Source organism: Podarcis tiliguerta (assembly GCF_965153285.1).
Source record: "Podarcis tiliguerta genome assembly, chromosome: 13".
In the NCBI taxonomy this organism is placed as follows: Eukaryota; Metazoa; Chordata; class Lepidosauria; order Squamata; family Lacertidae; genus Podarcis; species Podarcis tiliguerta.
The window spans coordinates 43,536,873-43,557,850 of NC_139546.1; the positions used below are offsets into that span (position 1 = coordinate 43,536,873).

The window sequence follows — 20,978 nt, forward strand, 5'->3', positions numbered from 1 at the left end:
GTCATCTGCATATCTGAGGTTGTTGATATTTCTTCCGGCAATCTTGCAGTATTTTTCTTTACAGCATTGGACTTTCCACTATGACCTGTTCATCTTGGGTGCCCTGGACGGCATAGTTCATAGCTTCTCTGAGTTATTCAAGCCCCTTCACCACGGCAAGGCAGTGATCCATGAAGGGGCTATCACTGTATCCTGCCTCCATCCATTCATTTCTGACCTATCATGGACTTAGGGGGACTCAGTCCCTTGGGGAGTTGGGCAGCAAAAGCCAAACACCCCTATTTTTCTATATCGTTTCCAAAGAAGGATGTCAGTCATATATATGATTTGAGCTTTGAAATATACTCAGAGTCGCAAAGTGATTTCATGCTCTTTATTCAGCTCATAGTGGTGAGGAGGAATGAATGAATGTCCCCTCAAAGTATCTGCCGTATATACATTATTTACACAATGGGCTGCACATGATTGGCTAATTCCGGAATTCTACTGTAAGCCAATGAGGTTGTGGATTCACTTCTATCTGGAGCATGATTGGGTGGTTCCTGCCAACCAATCATACTGCTGCATTGTTCTAGGACCAATCAGACTGCTGCATTCTGAATCCTATTGTTCTAGGACCAATCAGACTGCTGCCTTTTGGATCCTATTATTCTAGGACCAATCAGACTGCTGCCTTTTGGATCCTATTGTTCTAGGACCAATCAGAATGCTGCAGTTTGGATCCTATTCAGCTCAGTACATAACAAGCTTCTTAGCTGCATTTTATGTTTCCTTTATATTTGACAAACCTGGGGCCTTCAGCATGTAAAACAGACGGTTTACCACTGAGCCACAGCCATTCTGCATCCCATGGTCTTGCTCCTCTTCCCCGGCAGAATTATCCTGGTATTCAGAGACATACCTCTTCCAACACGGAATACGGTATACAGTACAGTGGTATCTCGGGTTACATATGCTTCAGGTTACAGACGCTTCAGGTTACAGACTCCGCTAACCCAGAAATAGTACCTCGGGTTAAAAACTTTGCTTCAGGATGAGAACAGAAATCGCGCAGCTGCGGCGCGGCGGCAGCGGAAGGCCCCATTAGCTAAAGTGGTGCTTCAAGTTAAGAACAGTTTCAGGTTAAGAACGGACCTCCGGAACAAAATAAGTTCTTAACCCGAGGTACCACTGTATAGCCATCATGTCTAGAAACCACTGGTAGAGTTATATCCTCTATACATTCGTTTAAACCCCTTTTGAAGCCATGTAAGCCATTGGCAGAGTCAAAAATGAAAACAGAATATTTGCCCACCTTGCTTCCCATCCAATCTCTGGGCCACCGCTGGCAGCTTGGATTCCACAACAAGATCCTGTATTGTGTACCCTTTTTCAGTTTCAGGAGAGAGTCCGGGACCTGGAGAAGGAGCGAGATTTGCTGAAGGAAGATTACGACAAACTGCTGGAGAGGTGAGACATGGGCTGGCGGGAAGGATAAGCAACTCGGGAGTTTGTTTCCTCTCAACAAAAGCCATTCATGCTGCAGTTGGGAACCTCAGACACAGGGGCCAAATGTGGCCCTTCAAGTCTCTCTGTTTGAGCCTTAGGACTTTCCAGGTCAAACCCTGTTATGTACTGAAGTTCTCACCCTGGGCCAGCAGGGGGATACTGTGGATAGTTTTCACTCAGGTCCGCATATGCAAATAAGGAATTGAAAGTGACGTTCAGTGATTGGATAGTTACAGAAAGTTGTTACTGTTGCTTTGTAGTTGAACGCTATTTAAGCAGGTTGGCTGAACCCTTCAGCCCAGTTCTGTTCTGGCCTGTGAATAAACAAGAGCTGTCTGAAGAATCGCTGTGTCATCTGATATGTTCACCCACAACTTAACAAACCCCTTCCTCAGTGAAGCCCACTTTCCCCACTTATTGAGTGTTTTTGTTTTGGCCTGTTTGTTTTAGAATGTGTCTGTGAACTCTGATATTGGTCACATTCACATAATAATAATAAGAAGAAAGTGGTACCTCAGGTTACATACGCTTCAGATTACATACGCTTCAGGTTACAGACTCTGCTAACCCAGAAATAGTACCTCAGGTTAATAACTTGCTTCAGGATGAAAACAGAAATCATGCAGCAGCGGGAGGCCCCATCAGCTTCAGGTTAAGAATGAACCTTCAGAACGAATTAAGTACGTAACCAGAGGTACCACTGTAATAATAATATTTCTGATTCATTTATAGCGTCCCCCCTCCTTGTGTGTAGATCCACCTTGGCTTCCGACACATATAAGAACATTAAAAAGCATTACAGATTAAAAGGCTTCCCTATACAGGGAAGCACTGACTAGGATGCCATTCAAAGCACTATGATATCATTTTAAGCACTTATGGCTTCCCCCAAAGAATTCTGGGAACTGTAGTTTGTTAAGGGTGCTGAGAGTTCTTAGGAGACCCCTCACATTCTTGTGGTGGTTGAACACCCAACCCCACTTTGCAGGGAATTCTGGGAATTGTAGCTCTGTGATGGGGGGATAGGGGTCCCCTAACAACACTCAAGAACCTTAACAAACAACAGCTCCCAGAATTCTTTGGGGGTAGCCATAACTGCTTAAAATGATATCATAGTGCTTTGAATGTATGGTGTGAATATGGCCGATATCTTTGGGTAAACCTGAAAGACGGAGGCGTGTAGAAATAGACAGGCATTTTTTGTATGGGAAAAGGGCTCCTCACTAGAATTTACAGAAACAGGCAAGGATTTTGCGGCCCTTTTTGAGATGCGGCGAATCTATGTGTTTTTTTAGCTGCCTCAGCAATACCCAGCACCCCCTAGACGTGGTTCCCCAGAAGGACAACACCCCTTGTTTGGAAGAACAACTCAGCTCAGCAACTGCAGAGAAGCAGAGACTGCAGGAGGAGCTGGAGAAGGAACGAGGTGAGGGGGCCAACAGGAGGCTGGCAGGGAAATGACTGAATAGGCAAAACACTCAAAATGTCCCCTTGCATCTCACACAGGTCACTAACAGTGAAGTTTGAAACAAGAGCTGAGGGACCGCAAGCCCAGGAAGAAGATGCGGCCCTCTGCACCTTTCTGTCCGGCCCTCGGGGCTATGGTCAAATTGGACTGCAGCCTATTGCTGAAATGTCACCTCACTTGCCCCACCCACTTTTACCTCTCACCCCGCCCACTTTGCCTCTGGCCCCGCCCACCACTGGCATGTGGCCCCCAGAAGGCTGCCTGTGAGGGAATGTGGTCCTTGTTCTTGCTGCTGTTGTTTCATTGGCTTTTATAAATACCTTCCCCCTGTTCCAAGCTTGGAAGTGAACTGATGAATTGAGGGTAAAAATAATTAGCAAGTTACAGGAAAGGAAGGAACGGTCAGGCCTATTGAGAACAGGTAAGAGGTGGCAACCTTGCAATTCATCCCAAATCCTTGCTTTCCCCCCATAAGCTCTGAACGAGGAACTGAAGCAGGAAGTGAGCCAGTTGCTTCAGGAACGCCCACAGGAAGTCGGCTTCTTGCGGGAGAAGGCGGCCATCTTGGATAACCAGACTAGAGAGGAAGACTTTCCATCCAGTCTAGTAGTTGAGGTACGCACTGGGTAAAACCACACACTTAGCAACTGGACCTTAGATACCGGCACTGTACATACAAATACACACATATATGCAGGTAGGCATCAATTTCCATTCTGACCTTTGTTTGTCACACGCAGCTCTGTTTCCATTCTGCTGCTGTTCAGCTTCCTACAAAGACTATGTTATTTCTCTCGCGGTTCATTATGTTATGATTACGTGATTCCACCCTGTTCGTTTCGATGCAAAGAAAGCCCAATGCAAATACGGCGGGAAAGTAATCCGTCACACATTGTTTGCGGGCTGAGAACAACAGCAGCAGTGAATACCGGTCGTGTTTGATGGATTGATTTCCATTCTGAATATGGAATACATAAGCAAAACACTGGCAATTTCCATTCCCGTTTTTGTTTCTGTCAGAATTCTCCAGTATCCGCACGCACAAATTACCAGTATCATAAGCATTGCAAGTCTTCGGCTGCTGTTTCCTGGTCTTAATTACCGTATTTTTCGCTCTATATGACGCACCAGACCATAAGACGCACCTAGTTTTTGGAGGAGGAAAACAAGAAAAAAATATTCTGAATCCCAAAAGCCAGAACAGCAAGAGGGATCACTGCACAGCGAAAGCAGCGATCCCTCTTGCTGTTCTGGCTTCTGGGATAGCTGCGAAGCCTGCATTCGCTCCACAAGACGCACACACATTTCTCCTTACTTTTCAGGAGGGAAAAAGTGAGTCTTATAGAGCAAAAAATACAGTAAATTGCAAGGAGTTCCAATCTGAACAGGCAGCTGAGCTCTTGCAAGGCTCATCTTGCTTGTGTTAATTGCCAGTGACATTTAGTTTAGAACATTTCAGCGGCGGGGGGGGGGGGGAGATAAAACACATCTCCCTGCACAGATTGGCATTTTAGGTAAAAATGACCTGATCCAAGGTAAAGCAGATACCAGCAGATTAAAATGCCGAAGCAATAGAGTGAGCAAGTCATCAGTGATATAGATCAGCACAGTTTCATGAAATTGATGTGCTTCTCCATTTTCTGATTTGGCATGATAGTCACACACGCACGTTAAGCCCCACACATTTGCTTCCATCTCTCTCCCCCCCTCCATTTTTTTTCCTTGCAGCCCCTCTATGTAGAAGGTCTCGAGAAAGAGTCTGAGAAGGAAGAGACGTTTGCCCAACGGAGTCTAAAGCGAAGGCTTCATGAGACGGAGGCCGCCCACGCTGAGACCGTGCTGGAGCTGGAGAAGACCCGGGACATGCTCATCTTACAACACCGCATCAACCGGGACTACCAGGTGAAGCAAGGAGACTGAGCTGCCCACCTGGGAGATGGAACAAAGGGGGGGGGGTCTTTCTGGAGAACTAGGGGTGTGTGCAGACAAGCATATTCCATATTCACTGTGTCCTCACCAGGGTCAAGCTCAGTGAAAGCTAGTTCTGTGTGTTTGCATTGAGTTGAATGGGTACAGTGCTGATTGGCTAGCGCCCGTAATGTCCTCAAGAAACTTCTCTCCACCCCACATCAGTGGAATAATTTTGCAACTTTTACATTTTTATTTAACGGGAAAGGAATTCAAAACAGCCCAAATGTGCAAGGGCACAATTCACAAAGCATCCAATGGAAAATGAGGCGATGCAACTTTTAGGTATAGAGAACTCCATTTTATTGGGCCTAACCTGTTCGAATATGGATACTTTCTGGGGACATGGCCAATTTCAGTCTTTAACAAATGTATCAATAGAATTCCTTTGCTTACATTGGTGCCTTCACACATTTTCTGCAGAAACACAAGCCTTAGTAGGGCCAGGCAAGCAAAGCAGTTTTTCTACCTTATTCCCACCCGCCCAGGAATGCTCCCCTGCCTTTCAACAGCTGCATGGCAGACAGAAATTCTGGATCTGATTCTTGCATGATTTGTGTAGCTGTAAGAGAGCATTTGGGCACGATGCAGGGTATTTTGTGAATCAGGGATGCACTTTGCCAAGCAGGAGGCTGAAGGAAGGCAGACATCCCTCACTAAAGCCATTTCAAAATGTCCTCCTATGAGTTTGCTTTCAGGGGTGGAGTTACCGTATATTGTTTTGTTACATCGCACTGTATTCTATTGTAGCTTCTCAGTTTCATTCATTCGGTACATGTGTTTCATCGGCTATTTTTTAAGCCACTTAAGGGACTAAGCGGTATATAAATAAATAACCTAAAGCAGCTGCAAGTGGAGGAGCAGGGAAACAAGAGTCCTCCTCATCTCTCTCCCGGCTGAGTCTTGAGGCTGACTGTAGGTACCGTTCTCTCTTTGGCGGGCATGCCTTGCTTCCAGGCAGAGCTGGACGGGGTGCTGCTGCAGACGGCAAGAGAGAAGCAGGAGCACGAGGAGAAGGAGCAGCAGATGGCCCACCTTCTGGACCTGCGTGGGGCCCGCATCCGCCAACTTGAAGGTAGGCATGTGGACGGGCATACCTCCTCTCCATGCAATCTCTAGCTCCCTATCCACACCATAGATTGAAAGCACTCTTTAGATCTGCACAAGGTGGAACGTGTGCAGAGGAGGGAGAATAAGATGATCAAGGGTCTGGGAAGGAAGCCTTATGAAGGGAGTTGGGTATGTTCAGCCTGGAGAAGAGAAAGCTGGGGGTTGATACGAAAGGCACCTTCGAATACCTGCTGCAGAAGAGGGAGCAAGCTTGTTTTCTGCTGCTCCGGAGTGTAGGAATCCAACCAATGGGTTCAAATTACAAGGAGATTCCAGCTGAACATTTGAAAGAGCTGTTCAATGGTGGAGCGAGCGGACTCCCTTGGGAGGTGGTGGACATTCAGTGGAGGTCGGATGGTCCTCTGTCAGGGATGCTTGAGTTGAGATTCCTGCATTGCTGTCAGGGACCGTGCTGAAGAGAGCTGCACTGAGGAGGAATGGTGGGAGCCTTCCCCTGCTCTTGCTCTACAGCCTGAATCTTCCCAGGAGCAGGAGGACAGTATAGATTTGGAACAGTGGTTTGCAGAGGGACATAGTTCAGAAGGCAGAAGCTGGGAAATACTGGGTGGGGAACAGCTAGGAGAAGAGAGACTGGAAGAGAGAGGGTTAACAGATTCACAGTCTCTGGACAGCATTCACCTCCCTTCTCCAAAGTCATGAGAGCTCAGAAAGTGGCAGCACAGAAAGTACAGAGGGTACAAGCTCAGATTACAAAACATAGGTGTGATGTAGATAATAATAATAATAATAATAATAATAATAATAATAATAATAATAAATTTTATTTATATCCTGCCCTCCCCAGCCGAAGCCAGGCTCAGGGCGGCTAACAACAATAAAACAGTACAAAAGTACAGCACAAACAACACTCTAAAATCATTCATTATAAAATTAATTAATTCAAGCCACTGGCAACCATTGGGCCAGAGCTCTGCGAAGATAACCGAGGGAGGGAGTCAGGCTGTGCCCTGGCCAAAGGCCTGGTGGAACAGTTCTGTCTTGCAGGCCCTGCGGAAAGATGTCAAGTCCCGCAGGGCCCTGGTCTCTTGTGACAGAGTGTTCCACCAGATTGGAGCCACAGCCGAAAAAGCCCTGGCTCTAGTTGAGGCCAGCCTAACTTCTCTGTGGCCTGGGACCTTCAAGATGTTTTTATTTGAAGACCATAAGTTAGGGACAGAAGGGGGTGCGATCCTTAACTGGGAGCACCGCAATTCTAGGAGATGTGTTCATTGTTCTCTTGCTATGATTATTAAAGTTTCTAACTGGTAAGAAGACTCCTATTACTTTGTTCTGCTTATCTACTGCCACGGGGGAGGAAGCCGATTCCCTGAAGCCTGACAATTGCAGGGGGTTGGCCTAGATGACCCTCGGGGTCCCTTCCGATTCTGTGGTTCTGTGAACAGGTCTTTGTGGCTCCGTCTTGTTTCCCCACCCTCCCACCCCACTCCAGCGCAGTTGAAGGACGTGGCCTACGGAACGAGGGCAGCCCCGTTTCCTCCCAGAGAGGGTGACCCATCCGTGGAAGCAGTCCCTGACCAGGCCCCACAGCTGCGGCACGGAGAGAACCTTTTCGAGCTGCACATCTCGGGCGCGGTGCTGTCGGCCGAGGCGCTGCGTCTGCTGGGGGACCCGGAGCCCCTCACCTTTTGCACGTACTCCTTCTACGACTTCGAGACCCACTGCACGCCGGTGGTGCGGGGCTCCCGCGCCCGCTACGGCTTCACCTCTCAGTACGTGGTGCAGGCCGAGCCGTTTTTCCTGCAATACCTGCAAGGCGCCACGTCCCGCCTCGACCTCCACCTTGCCTCGGCCGTCGAACACGCCACCCTGGCCTCCTGCTGGCTGCGCTTTGGCGAGGTGCTGGGCAGCGGGGAGAAGGTGCATGCCACGGCGGTGCTCCGCGGTAAGGATTGCGCCGCTCCAACTGTGGCAGACATTTTGGAGTCGGAAAAGACTCAAAGAAGGGCAACCAAAATGATAAAGAGCATAAGAGCCTGCCAGATCAGCCCTGTGGCCCATATATATAGTCTGGCACCCTGTTCTCAGTGTGGCCACCAAGATGCCCATGGGAAACCTGCAAACAGGATTTGAGCATGAAAGCAATTGCCCCCTGTGGGAATCTTCAGGGAGGCAGGAGAGGATATACAGTGGTGCCTCGCAAGACGAAAAGAATCCGTTCCGCGAGTCTCTTCGTCTTGCGGTTTTTTTCGTCTTGCGAAGCAAGCCCATTAGCGGATTAGCGCTATTAGCGGTTTAGCGGTTATTAAAGGCTTAAGGGATTAACAGCTATTAAGGGATCAACGGATTAGCTGCTAAAAGGCTATTAGCGGCTTAGTGGATCAGCTGATAAGTGGCTTATATCAGCTGTTCAGCGGCTTAGAGAACAGCTGTTAAGCGGCTTAGGGGCTGGGGAAAAAGGGGGGGGGAGGGAAAAAAACCCCGCAGAACTCGCAAGACATTTTCGTCTTGCGAAGCAAGCCCATAGCAAATTCGTTTTGCGAAGCACCTCCAAAACGGAAAACCCTTTCATCTAGCGGGTTTTCTGTCTTGCGAGGCATTCGTCTTGCGGGGCACCACTGTATTGTTTATTAATATCCTTCCTAACATGTGCTAGCAAGTTCTATAACTTAGCAGAGTTTGACATTCCCCTTTCTAAACACACAGCGGATAACTGGTTGCAGGCTTGCTTAAGCCTCTTAATATTAGCTTCCTGGTAAGTTCCCTTATATCCCCCTTAAAAGAATAAACATGCCACAATCTTGCTTAAAGTATATAAAAGAAGTTTACAGAGGTATCTCGGGTTACAGACGCTTCAGGTTACAGATGCTTCAGCTTACAGACTCCGCTAACCCAGAAATAGTACCTTGGGTTAATAACTTTGCTTCAGGATGAGAACAGAAATCGTGCTCTGGTGGCACAGCAGCAGCGGAAGGCCCCTTTAGCTAAAGTTGTGCTTCAGGTTAAGAACAGTTTCAGGTTAAGAACGGACCTCTGGAACGAATTAAGTACGTAACCAGAAGTACCACTGTACTCACATCATCAGTTCACAGTTGGATCCCTGAAGGCAGACTTAATTACAAAATATATAAATGTGGATCTACCCCATATGGGGGGGTTAATCCCCGTGACTGCAGACTGGCAGTCACTGGAGTTTACACAACGAAAAGACAATGGAAAAGAAGGAAGTAGGGGGAAGAGGGCTGTGTGCCTTGTGCTTTTGTTACCTGCACAGGTAAGGTCACACCCACCTCTAGTCACATGCAAGAGGAAGTATGTTCCAGCCCAGGAGGAAACAGGAAGTTCTGACTGGCTGGACCAAACATCCCCTTGCATGTCCACTCTAGGAAAACAAGGAATGTTGTAATTTGACTGCTACCTATGTATCAAATAACACACACACACACACACTGTGGTTTACAGCAACTAGTATAGTGGTACCTCGGTTTTCGACCGTAATCCATTCTTGAAGACCATTGAACGTCCGAAACATTTGAAAACCAAGGTGCAAAGGGTGGCCTGCAAATTCAATAGAGAGAATTGGGGGGGGGGGGGGACTCAGTGGAAGCCGTTCGACTTCCGAGGAGCATTCGAAAATGGAAGCATTTACTTCTGGGTTTTCTGCATTCGAAAACCGAAATGATCAACTTCCGAGACGTTCAAAAACCAAGGCACCACTGTATTCAGAAGCAGTGCTGCCTCTGACTGTGGCAGCAAAGCCGTCTGCTCCATGAATTGGTCTAATAATTTGAATAAGGGGATGGAGTGATTCCCCTCTAAGAAAAAGTTGCAGCATTTGGGGGGGGGGTTAGTTCAGAGACAAAGCAAGCAAGAGGTGGCATGATAGAATTTTATAAAATTGTGCATGGCATGGGTTAAGTGGATAGAGAAAAGTACCCCCCCCCCCCCGGGCCATAATGCTAGCACTTCTGCAATGAAGCTGAATATTGGAAGATTCAGGACAGATAAATTAAGAGTACTTTTTCTCGCAGCACAAAGTTAAAAGATGGAACAGAATGCAATGATGGCCACCAATTCACAGAGGATGAGGCTATCAGCAGCTATGGCTCTATTGTCGGACTTTGACAGCACACATCCCTCTCTTGTTTTCCAAAGCAGGTTATGTTCTTACAGAACAGGGATGGAGAACCTCCTTCCCTACATCACTTAATCATCATGCTTGAGCAGCTGGTAGTCGTGGCCGAGTGGTTAAGGCGATGGACTAGAAATCCATTGGGGTCTCCCCGCGCAGGTTCGAATCCTGCCGACTACGTAATTGTGCTTTTGCTTCTGAACGCGGGAGAGGAGAGCGGCTCTTGGGCTTGAGTCCTGCTTCATGGTTTCCCCACATGTTCAGGGCAGCCACTGTGAGATCAGGAGGCTGGGCTAGATGGGCTTGATCCAGGAGGCTGCTCTTAAGTTCTTGGGATGTGGGGAATCTGTTAGGGCTGGGGGCCACGCACCCCCGCTCCCTCCCTACCCAACTCCGGCAGGCTTCCAGAGGAGGGACTGATGCCTCTCTTTTGTTATTCCCACAATCCTTGCCGCAACCTCCTGCCCACACCCTGGCACCACATAACTCCAGGTTCCAATGGCGAAGATTTCGGCATCCTGGAATATTGGGCGAGGCTTCGCTTCCCAATGGAGCAGATCCTGAGACTCCACCGGCAGCGAACCAAAGCCTTGGGCTACCTGTCTGCGGGGGTCCAGCATGCCATGGTGGCCCATCAGGGCTGGAGGCAGGAAGAGGAGAAGGTGAGGACAGCAGAGCGGGGGGAGCTGGTGTGTACATTGCCAAAAAGCTCCAGTGTTCTAGTCCTCATGAGGATGGGCAAAACAGCAGTTATGTAAATATTTATTAATCTGAGATTGAGAGGAGAAGTGATAATCATCTTTAAATACAGTGGTGCCTCGCAAGACGAAAAGAATCCGTTCCGTGAGTCTCTTCGTCTAGTGGTTTTTTTCGTCTTGCGAAGCAACCCTATTAGCGGCTTAGCGGATTAGCGCTATTAGCGGTTTAGCGGCTATTAGCGGCTATTAAAGGCTTAAGGGATTAGCGGATTAGCTGCTAAAAGGCTATTAGCAGTTTAGCGGCTTAGAAAAAGGGGGTGGGGAGTGAAAAAAAATCTCAAGACTCGCAAGACATTTTCGTCTTGCGAAGCAAGCCCATAGGGAAATTCGTTCTTTGCAAGAATCCCAGGCCAAACCGAAGATCAAGGGTCTGGAAACCAAGCTTCATGAGCAATGGTTGAGGGAACTGGGCACGTTTAGCCTGGAAAAGAGGAGATTGAGAGGGGATATGGTAGCCATCTTCAAGTATCTCACAGAGAGGATGGAGTGAGCTTTCTTTCTCCTGCTCTGGAAGGTAGGATTGAACCAATGGGTTCAAGTTACAAGAAAGGAGATTCCGACTAAACTTTCTAACAGTAAGCCAGTGGGTGGGACAGTGCAGCGGGGGGGGGGGATGTGTGTGTGCAAATTACTTGCCTTGCCCCGGGTGCTGACAACCCACGCTACGCCACTGCAGACTCCCTGGGGAGGTTGTGGACTCTCCTTCCTTGGAGGTTTTTAAGCAGAGGTTGGATGGTCGTCTGTTACAGACACTTTAGTTGAGGTTCCTGCATTGCAGGAGGTTGGACTGGATGACCCACCTCTACAATTCTGTGATTGTAATATCTGTTCCTCCATCGTCACCAAAGGCTCAAGGTGGGTAGGGACACTGAAGAAATGAACCACAATAAGTAGATCCAAACGCATTGTGGGAGTCATCTAAAGAGCCCCAGACTCCCTACGTTGCTTTTTCACTCTTCCATCACCACCCTGAAACCTGAAGGAGCGTTGCCACCCCCATCATTCTGCCCGGACACTGAGGTTCAGCTCCGAGGGCCTTCTGGGGGTTCCTTCCATGTGAGAAGTAAGGTTGCAGGGAACCAGGCAGAGGGCCTTCTCGCTAGTGGCACCCGCCCTGTGGAACGCCCTCCCACCAAATGTCAAGGAAGTGAACAGCTATCTGACTTTTAGAAGACTCCTGAAGGCAGTCCTGTATCAGGAAATTGTTAATGTCTGGTGTTTTATCGTGTTTTTAATATTCTGTTGGGAACTGCCCAGAGTGGTGGGTGGGGTATGTATGTATGTATGTATGCATGTATGTATAAATTATATAATAATAATAATAATAATAATAATAATAATAATAATAATAATTTATTTATACCCCGCCGTTCTGGCTGGGCTTCCCAGCCACTCTGGGCAGCTTCCAACAAAATATTAAAATACAGTAATGCATCAAACATTAAAAGCTTCCCTAAACAGGGCTGCCTTCAGATGTCTTCTAAAAGTCTGGTAGTTGTTGTTCTCTTTGACATCTGGTGGGAGGGCATTCCACAGGGCGGGTGCCACTACCGAGAAGGCCCTCTACCTGGTTCCCTGTAACTTGGCTATATCTGGTTCCTTCTATCTTTCTTTCTATGACCCCTCTCTGAATCTTAATATTATTATTATTAATAATAATTACCCTGCCCTCTTCCCCCCCTAACAGGCCCTGGGAGCAGGCTGGAACGAGGTTTCTGTGCAGATCGAAAGCTGCTCCAGCTTGCGCAGTCGCTGGTTGGGCTCTCAGCCCAGCCCCTACGCCATGTACCGCTTCTTCACCTTCCCGGACCACGACACCATCACTATCCCTTCAAGCAACAACCCCCACTTTGGGGACGCCCAGAACTTTGCTCTGCGCATCACTCCTGAGCTGCACCATTACTTGCTCCGGGACAGCCTGCAGGTTTATGTGTTCGACGACGAAGACGAGGAAGCAGGCAGCTACCTGGGAAAGGCCCAGATCCCACTGGTGCCCCTGGCACAAGGGCGCAGCGTCGCAGGTGAAATGGGCATATCTCGGGGTGGAGGGATTTATCTCGGGCTGCAGGCACTCAATACTTTTAAGGCATGTTTCAAGCATATGACTTCCTCCCAAAGAAGCTTGGAAACTGTAGTTTTCCCCTCACAGAGCTGCAATCCCTAACACCCTTAGCAAACTGCAGTTCTCATGATTCTTTGGGGGGAAGTTGTGTGCTTTAAATGAACTTTCTGTGTATGATGTGGATGCAGCCACGGTTTCTCACTTCACAAAAATATTAAATAAATAAATAAATAAATAAATAAATAAATAAATAAATGAATGAATGACTGACTGAATGAATGAATGAATGTGGGGCTCAACTCATACTTTTCAAGAGATCTTATTTATGCTTTTCAAGTTTATACATTTCATTAGCTTTACAATCAATTTAACATTTCAAAATTTGACTTCCCCCTCTTTCTGCAGTTCCTTAATTTTTTTTTAAAAAAAGATCTTCTGCATATCCAAATTCATTTAACTTGCTCATTTAATTATCTACTGTAAATATATACTCTTTTGAAACTGCAGGTTATTACAATAATCCTGCTAATGTTTTTATCTGTTTACATTTTTGCAAGGAATTCCCCCCGATATAATGCATTTCTGTATGTCATTTTCACTATGATGAGCATCTTTCTACACATTTTTTATTGGCTGCTGTAGTGGTTTTAGAGTGTTGAATTAGGACCAGGAAGACCTGTGTTCAAATCTACACTCAGCCATGAAGCTCACTGTATGACTTCAGCCAGTCTATCTCTCAGCCTAATCGACCTCACAGGGTTGTTGGGAGGATAAAACAAGGAGCAAGGGAAATCATGTATGCCACCCTCAGCCAGTGGCGTAGCGTGGGTTGTCAGCACCCGGGGCAAGGCAAGTAATTTGCGGCCCCTAACCCGGGGCAAGGCAAGTAATTTGCGCCCCCCCCCCCCCCGCTGCACTGTCCCTCCCCCAGATAGTCCCTCGCTCTCTCTCCGCACCGCACCGCACACCTGGCACCCTCCCCTCCACAGTGGGCGGGGACCCGGCGGCTCGGATCGGATTCACACAGCCAGCACTGCAGTGAGAGAGAGTGAGTGAGCCAGGTAGGGGCAGAGAGCTGCGAGTGCGAGCGCGCCCCCCCCCAGATGTTACGCCCGGTGCGGCCGGCCCCTCCTGCACCCCCCACGCTACGCCACTGCCCTCAGCTCCTTAGAGGAAAGGTGGGAGGGGGTTTTCAGTAGGTAAATAAATAAATCGGCTGTATTGTGGAAACTGCACATTTTAAAGTCATTGGTGTCAAACCTGGGTTGCATCATCGTTCAGTGTGACAAAATCATTTCAGCTGAGACCCAAACACAAACCACCCGGGTCGACTCTTCCTCCTTCCTGCAGGAGATTTTGTCCTTATGGATCCAGCAGGGAAACCCAATGGCTCCATCTGCCTACGTCTGGGGTGGAAACTCCTTTACATGCCCCCGGAGGACTTCCGCCATCAGGTGTCCGCCGACTGGGAGCAACAGCGGCGGTCTTTAGAGCTGCAGATCGAGGAAGAGAAAGCCGAGCTGCAAAGCCGGGTATGTAAAGTCAGCGTCAAGGGTCGGACTTGGCTTTGGCTGTCGCAGAGCAAGCAGGCCAGTAAACCACACAGTCCGAAGATGGAGTTAACTCTCGATTAGCAAAAACCCGGTCTCCACCATCTTGGCTGAGTTTCAGGCCTAGTGAGATCAGTTGAGGACATTAAAGGTCCCCACCTCCCCACAGCTGTCTATGACACCTCCGCTCTAGGGCTTTTCCTGTCTAAAGTCCGTTTTGGTGGCCTAATCCGGCCTCCCGGCTGGTTTAATCCGTCCCCTGTGGCAGTTTATTTCTTGGGGTCAAGAAATCCTAAAGAAAGCTCAACAACTTTGGCTGGTGACGAGGACCTGCTCATCATCAATAGATCAATCTCACACACCAAGATGGATTTTGAAGGGATCTCACAGCCTCAAAAGCTGTTGCCCGAATTTATTGTGTTCAGCAAAGGCATACAACATTGTATCAGCTAGCAGACAAAGACAGTACAGTACACCACGCCACCTCAGGCTATGCTACGTGAACCAATCACTAAATTAGCATGGACTGTTCACGCGTTGTCCATGCTCCAAGCAGCGTCTTGCTTGACCCTGTATCATACTTCCGCCCATGCCCTAACCATTTCCCTACAGGCTGGCCCTCATGAAAGTTCATCAAATCTGGCCCTCTTTGAAAAAAGTTTGGGCACCCCTGTCCTAAGCAGTCGGAGACTGTGTCTGTATGCAGCCAGTCTCCCCTCCGCTCTCTTCATGCCTCTCCTGGTTCTAGGAAATTGGAAAAGGGGAGCTTGTTGCAGAAGGAAGGGGAGACACCCATGCCTCTTCACCAGCCAGGCTCATCCCTGCTTCTTGGCCTCCCTCCTTCCCTGCTTCAGCTTTTACCTCTGATTTTGAACTTCCTTCTGCCATAGACTCTCCCCAGAACTCACTAAGCCCTGTTATCTCTTCCGCTTCTGATGCTTCTTCCGAGCTTTTTCTCTTTGACCACTCTTTGTCGTCCTACCACCAATCCCCTGGGTCTGAGCCGTCTTCCCTTGGGGGTTCATCAACTGGTTCCTCCCAGCGTTCCTCTGCGTCCAACTACAGCAGATAGGGGGACCCAACTACTTCTCATTTTGTCCTCACCTGCCTCCCTGCTGAGTTCCACAAGGGCAACACTGAGGCTAAGGAAGAGCAGGCTTTATAGCCAGGGCCATAAATAGCTGGTTATAAGGCAGGCAGAGGGATCTGGCTGAGGGCAGACTAAGGTCGATGGGCCAGCACCCTAATGGGTAAGATTCTGCTGCTTAAGGATCTTTGAAGCGGTCTCACCCTGGTTGGGCAATAAGTGTTCATCTGCAGGCATAGGCAAACTCCAGCTCTCCAGATGTTTGGGACTACAATTCCCATCATCCCTGACCACTGGTCCTGTTAGCTAGGGATGATGGGAATTGTAGTCCCAAACATCTGAAGGGCCTGAGTTTGCCTATGCCTGATACAGCAAGGAAGAGGCTGTGTCAAGGCTTGAGGCTGCACCAGCCAAGTGGAAATACCCTTACAATCTCAGTTCCTTTTAATAAAACAAACTTATGAAAAGGCTTCCCACTGTCCTTTCTACTTCTGCCATTCAGGCTTTGCATGTCATTTATTGTGTCAGGATGGCCGAGCGGTCTAAGGCGCTGCATTCAAGCTGCAGTCTCCTCTGGAGGCGTGGGTTCGAATCCCACTCCTGGCAAATAGTTGTTTGTTTTCAAATTTTCCACACATACAAGAAGAAAGGGAAAACATCAAAAATAAAAGATGAGCTTATCTAACATTGTATATTCTTAGACTGGCATAATTATTACAGTGTAGATAATAAAATTGTTGTGAAATCTAAGATAACTATATAAATACAAATATGTAAATATGATAACGTTACCAAGCATAAACGAGAAAAGATAGGGAGAGAGAGAAAAGATGAAAGCGAAAAAGAGAAAAGAAAGGAAAAAAGAAAACAGCAAAACCAAAAAACTATTAAAAAATAAGAGGGATAGAAATCTACCGGGGTCTCGTCTCCCTGCACAGGCCTGCAGCTCACTGGCAGAGCCCTCGGTATTTGGAAAAGACTCTCAAAGCATATGTCTTCACTGCCAAGCCAAAAAATAAAGTGGAACATAAAACAGTGGCATGAAAAGTTACAGGGTTTCCCTGCAGGAACCTACAGGGCATGCACTGATTGGAAACGAAGCAGTACATCCACCTTGAACCGTTTGCAGGTAGAAACCTGATACCATCATGCGCAGAAATAATTGCGAATGCACAATGAAAAGGATGCCTGGAGAGGACCACGGACTGGCAGTGACTCTCCAGAGCTTCAAACAAAACCTTTTCATAGCCCTAATTGCTGGGGATTACAGCTGGCGACACCCATCTCCTGCCAACAGTGTTTTGGTTTTTTAAAAATTAAATAAAACCCTGCAAGACGAGTGCTGGGAAAACGGGGTACTCATTGGCGCTATACATTTAAAGCCCTCTTTTGCCACTTTCAATGCTCCTGGCTTCCCTCAAAGGATTCTGGGAGCTGTAGTTTAAGGGTGCTGATAGATGTTAGGACACCCCCACCACCAGTCCCCTCACAGAGCTGCAATACCCATAGTCGTTTAACAGTCAAACCTGCTCCCTTTCCTGCAACCTCAAAATCTACCACCTGAGTGGATCCATTGCACTTCCTTCCCTAATGGTAGGGCCTGGCCTGGCAGTGGAGAGAGAACGCCAAGCTGACCACTGGCTTCTCTCTCTCTTTTTAACAAAAAAAAAACAAAAACAACAGACAATAATTACAGATCTCTTGTGTGTCGTTGTTGCAGTAGATGAGTGGAAAGGAGCAGTAAGCGTTAAAATCAGACGAACATTTTAAGTAAAACAACTTTCTGATACGGCCCCTCCACAAAACCCAGGATGGGCAGTTGGAGATCATGAACTCCTCGAGATAACTATTTATGAAAGTTAAGAATGGAAACCAGAGGGTGCCAGATGACTTAGTTATAGGCTGGTCCCTCAATTACTTCTGGCTTCTCTTATGCCCGTTCAGGTCTCCCGAGAAAGTGGTAGTGAGCGTCTGCCTTCCAGTCTCCAAAGGAAAAAGCCACGTCTCTGTACGTCCGAGGCGGAGAAACGCATTCGGAAACATGCCAGGCCAGAAAATGGAGCCATCCAGCAGGTGAGAGATGAAGACTTTGGCCCCAAGTACACTATACATTTAAAGCACTCTTAGACCACTTCAAACAGCCATGGCTTTCTCCCAAAGGATTCTGGGAGCTGTTGTTTGCTAAAGGTACTGAAAATTCTTGTTGTTGTTTAGTCGTTTAGTCGTGTCCAACTCTTCGTGACCCCATGGACCAGAGCATGCCAGGCACTCCTGTCTTCCACTGCCTCCCGCAGTTTGGTCAGACTCATGCTGGTAGCTTCGAGAACACTGTCCAACCACCTTATCCTCCGTCGTCCCCTTCTCCTTGTGCCCTCCATCTTTCCCAACATCAGGGTCTTTCCCAGGGAGTCTTCTTTTCTCATGAGGTGGCCAAAGTATTGGAGCCTCAGCTTCATGATCTGTCCTTCCAGTGAGCACTCCGGGCTGATTTCCTTAAGAATGGATCGGTTTGATCTTCTTGCAGTCCATGGGACTCTCAAGAGTCTCCTCCAGCACCATAATTCAAAAGCATCAATTATTCGGCAATCAGCCTTCTTTATGGTCCAGCTCTCACTTCCATACATCACTACTGGGAAAACCATAGCTTTTACTATACGGACCTTTGTCGGCAATGTGATGTCTCTGCTTTTTAAGATGCTGTCTAGGTTTGTCATCACTTTTCTCCCAAGAGGCAGGTGTCGTTTGATTTTGTGACTGCTGTCACCATCTGCAGTGATCATGGAGCCCAAGAAAGTAGAATCTCTCACTGCCTCCATTTCTTCTCCTTCTATTTGCCAGGAGGTGATGGTACCAGTGGTCATGATCTTGGTTTTTTTGATGTTGAGCTTCAGACCATATTTTGCGCTCTCCTCTTTCACCCTCATTAAGAGGTTCTTTAATTCCTTCTCACTTTCTGCCATCAAAGTTGTGTCATCTGCATATCTGAGGTTGTTGATATTTCTTCCAGCAATCTTAATTCCGGCTTGGGATTCATCCAGTCCAGCCTTTTGTATGACGAATTCTGCATATAAGTTAAATAAACAGGGAGACAATGTACAGCCTTGTCGTACTCTTTTCGAACCAATTAGTTGTTCCATATCCAGTTCTAACTGTAGCTTCTTGTCCCACATAGAGATTTCTCAGGAGACAGATGAGGTGATCAGGCACTCCCATTTCTTTAAGAACTTGCCATAGTTTGCTGTGGTCGACACAGTCAAAGGCTTTTGCGTAGTCAATGAAGCAGAAGTAGATGTTTTTCTGGAACTCTCCAGCTTTTTCCATAATCCAGTGCATGTTTGCAATTTGGTCCTCTGCCCCTTCGAAATCCAGCTTGCACTTCTGGGAGTTCTCGGTCCACATACTGCTTAAGCCTGCCTTGTAGAATTTTAAGTATAACCTTGCTAGCGTGTGAAATGAGCGCAATTGTGCGGTAGTTGGAGCATTCTTTAGCACTGCCCTTCCCCTCTTCCTCTTGGGGCGCTACAATGCCCAGAGTGGTTTTAAAAATCAACCCCCCTTCCCTTTGCTGATGGTCACGTGTATAGCTTTGTTGTTTTTATAGTTTTTTGATGTGCATGGTGCTTAAAGTGCAAGAGAACAAGTCCCTTGCCCTTGCAATCCATAAGGTCTCATACACACTTCCACAATTTAGAAGAAGCTAAATTATGGAGAATGTTCAGACCCTCCGTATGAAAGCAGATTTGTATACTTGCTTATTTAACACCAGTGTTTCTGTTAGAAGTCAGAGGAGAAGCCCGGTTGCTGTGCTGTTCTCAGACCCTGACCTCGGTGGGGCTTGTGTCTGTGCAGGTGGCCCTGGAAGGAGTACGAGAGGAAGAGGAGCACAAGGCGGCAGAAGCGGAAGAAGAGATGACAACCGCAAGTCGCCAGGAATCGGAAGGGAAATCAAGCCCACCGGCTGAAGCAGCCATGCTGAGTGACAATGGTACATGAAAGCTTACAATCAGTAGCTCTCCACTTGCTGCTGGACTCCAACTCCCATCAGCCCCAGCCGGCCTGGCCAATGGTCAGGGATGATGGGAGATGGAGTCTAGTAACAGCTGGAAGATGCAACATTGGCTCTTTCTGTTATGGGTGGTGTCAGGCTACTGTTGCCCCTGGAGCAATGAAACAAAATACGAGGTGCGACCAGAAAGTTCGGTGAATGGTCACAGAAATCAGACAGCGAGAAATATTCGAACATACAATCGGCACCGATAACCCACAAAATGCTCACAGTTGTGTACGGAGATGAAGCTGCAACTTGGCAGACAATGTATGACTGGTTTAAGTGTTTCCGCGAAGGGTAGCAAACCGTCAATGATGGCCCTCAATCTGGCAGACCGTCGAGAATGGCAGCAAATGTCGGCAGAGTTCATGAGTTATTGATGTGGGATTGCCGTTTGTCTGTCTGAATGATGGCGGAAGAATTGCATATTCCCTGTGAAATCGTTACTGAGGGTACTGAGTTGTCCCACCCTCCATATTGTCCCAATCTGGCCCCACCGGATTTCTTTCTTTTTCCAGAACTGAAATCTGCACTGAAAGGGCACAGATTTTCCAACATTTCACACGTCCAAGCTGCTGCGACGAGGGAACTGAAAGCAGTACGAAAAGAGGATTTCTCCAGAAGTTTCCAACAGTTCTCTGAATATTGTCAACAGTGCCTTGTATCAGAGGGGGCCTGCTTTGAAGGCCTGCAAGGCATGTATGTTCGAATATTTCTCGCTGTCTGATTTCTGTGACCATTCAACTGAAGTTTCCAGTCACACCTTGTAAATATTAGAACCAAGTCTAAGATCAGTTGTGGCATAAGCTTTCCTGGACTAGGTCTCGTTTTGCCACATTGCAGGGCAGTGAGATTGTAACAGGAGTGGGGAATAAATATGGAGGCTGTCTCTTACGTAGCTGTCTCTTGAATCTTGCCTCTAGCCTCAGAGAGACCAGATACTTCCAGTGAAGCCCAGACCACAGAGAGCGATGAAGTGGTGGTGCAATCTTCCGGGCTCCAGGAGTCTCTGGGACCGGTGGGTACTGGATTTTCTAAGCTAGTAGGGCGCGTGTTGAAAACATTGACCAAATACAATTTGTGGTGGGCTTATTCAATGCTGTATGTAGTACGTGGCGCTGTGGGTTAAACCACAGACCCTAGGACTTGCCGATCAGAAGGTCAGCGGTTCGAATCCCCGCAATGGGGCGAGCTCCCGTTGCTCGATCCCTGCTCCTGCCAACCTAGCAGTTCGAAAACATGTCAAAGTGCAAGTAGATAAATAGGTACTGCTCCGGCGGGAAGGTAAACAGTGTTTCCGTGTGCTGCTCTGATTCGCCAGAAGCGGCTTAGTCATGCTGGCCACATGA

At 47.7% G+C, this 20,978-nt stretch overlaps 1 protein-coding gene across 1 annotated transcript in view; it reads left to right on the forward strand.

Moving 5' to 3' along the window:
* RPGRIP1 (RPGR interacting protein 1) overlaps positions 1–20,978 on the forward strand; it is a 63,485-nt gene that overhangs the window by 38,200 nt on the left and 4,307 nt on the right. Inside the window, exons 12-23 of the mRNA XM_083410052.1 lie at positions 1,376–1,449; positions 2,784–2,914; positions 3,432–3,571; positions 4,685–4,858; positions 5,882–5,999; positions 7,485–7,937; positions 10,617–10,786; positions 12,570–12,903; positions 14,295–14,476; positions 17,526–17,654; positions 19,431–19,566; positions 20,553–20,647. Coding sequence (XP_083266178.1) covers positions 1,376–1,449; positions 2,784–2,914; positions 3,432–3,571; positions 4,685–4,858; positions 5,882–5,999; positions 7,485–7,937; positions 10,617–10,786; positions 12,570–12,903; positions 14,295–14,476; positions 17,526–17,654; positions 19,431–19,566; positions 20,553–20,647 — 2,136 coding nt within the window. The remainder of the gene's footprint in view (positions 1–1,375; positions 1,450–2,783; positions 2,915–3,431; positions 3,572–4,684; positions 4,859–5,881; positions 6,000–7,484; positions 7,938–10,616; positions 10,787–12,569; positions 12,904–14,294; positions 14,477–17,525; positions 17,655–19,430; positions 19,567–20,552; positions 20,648–20,978) is intronic.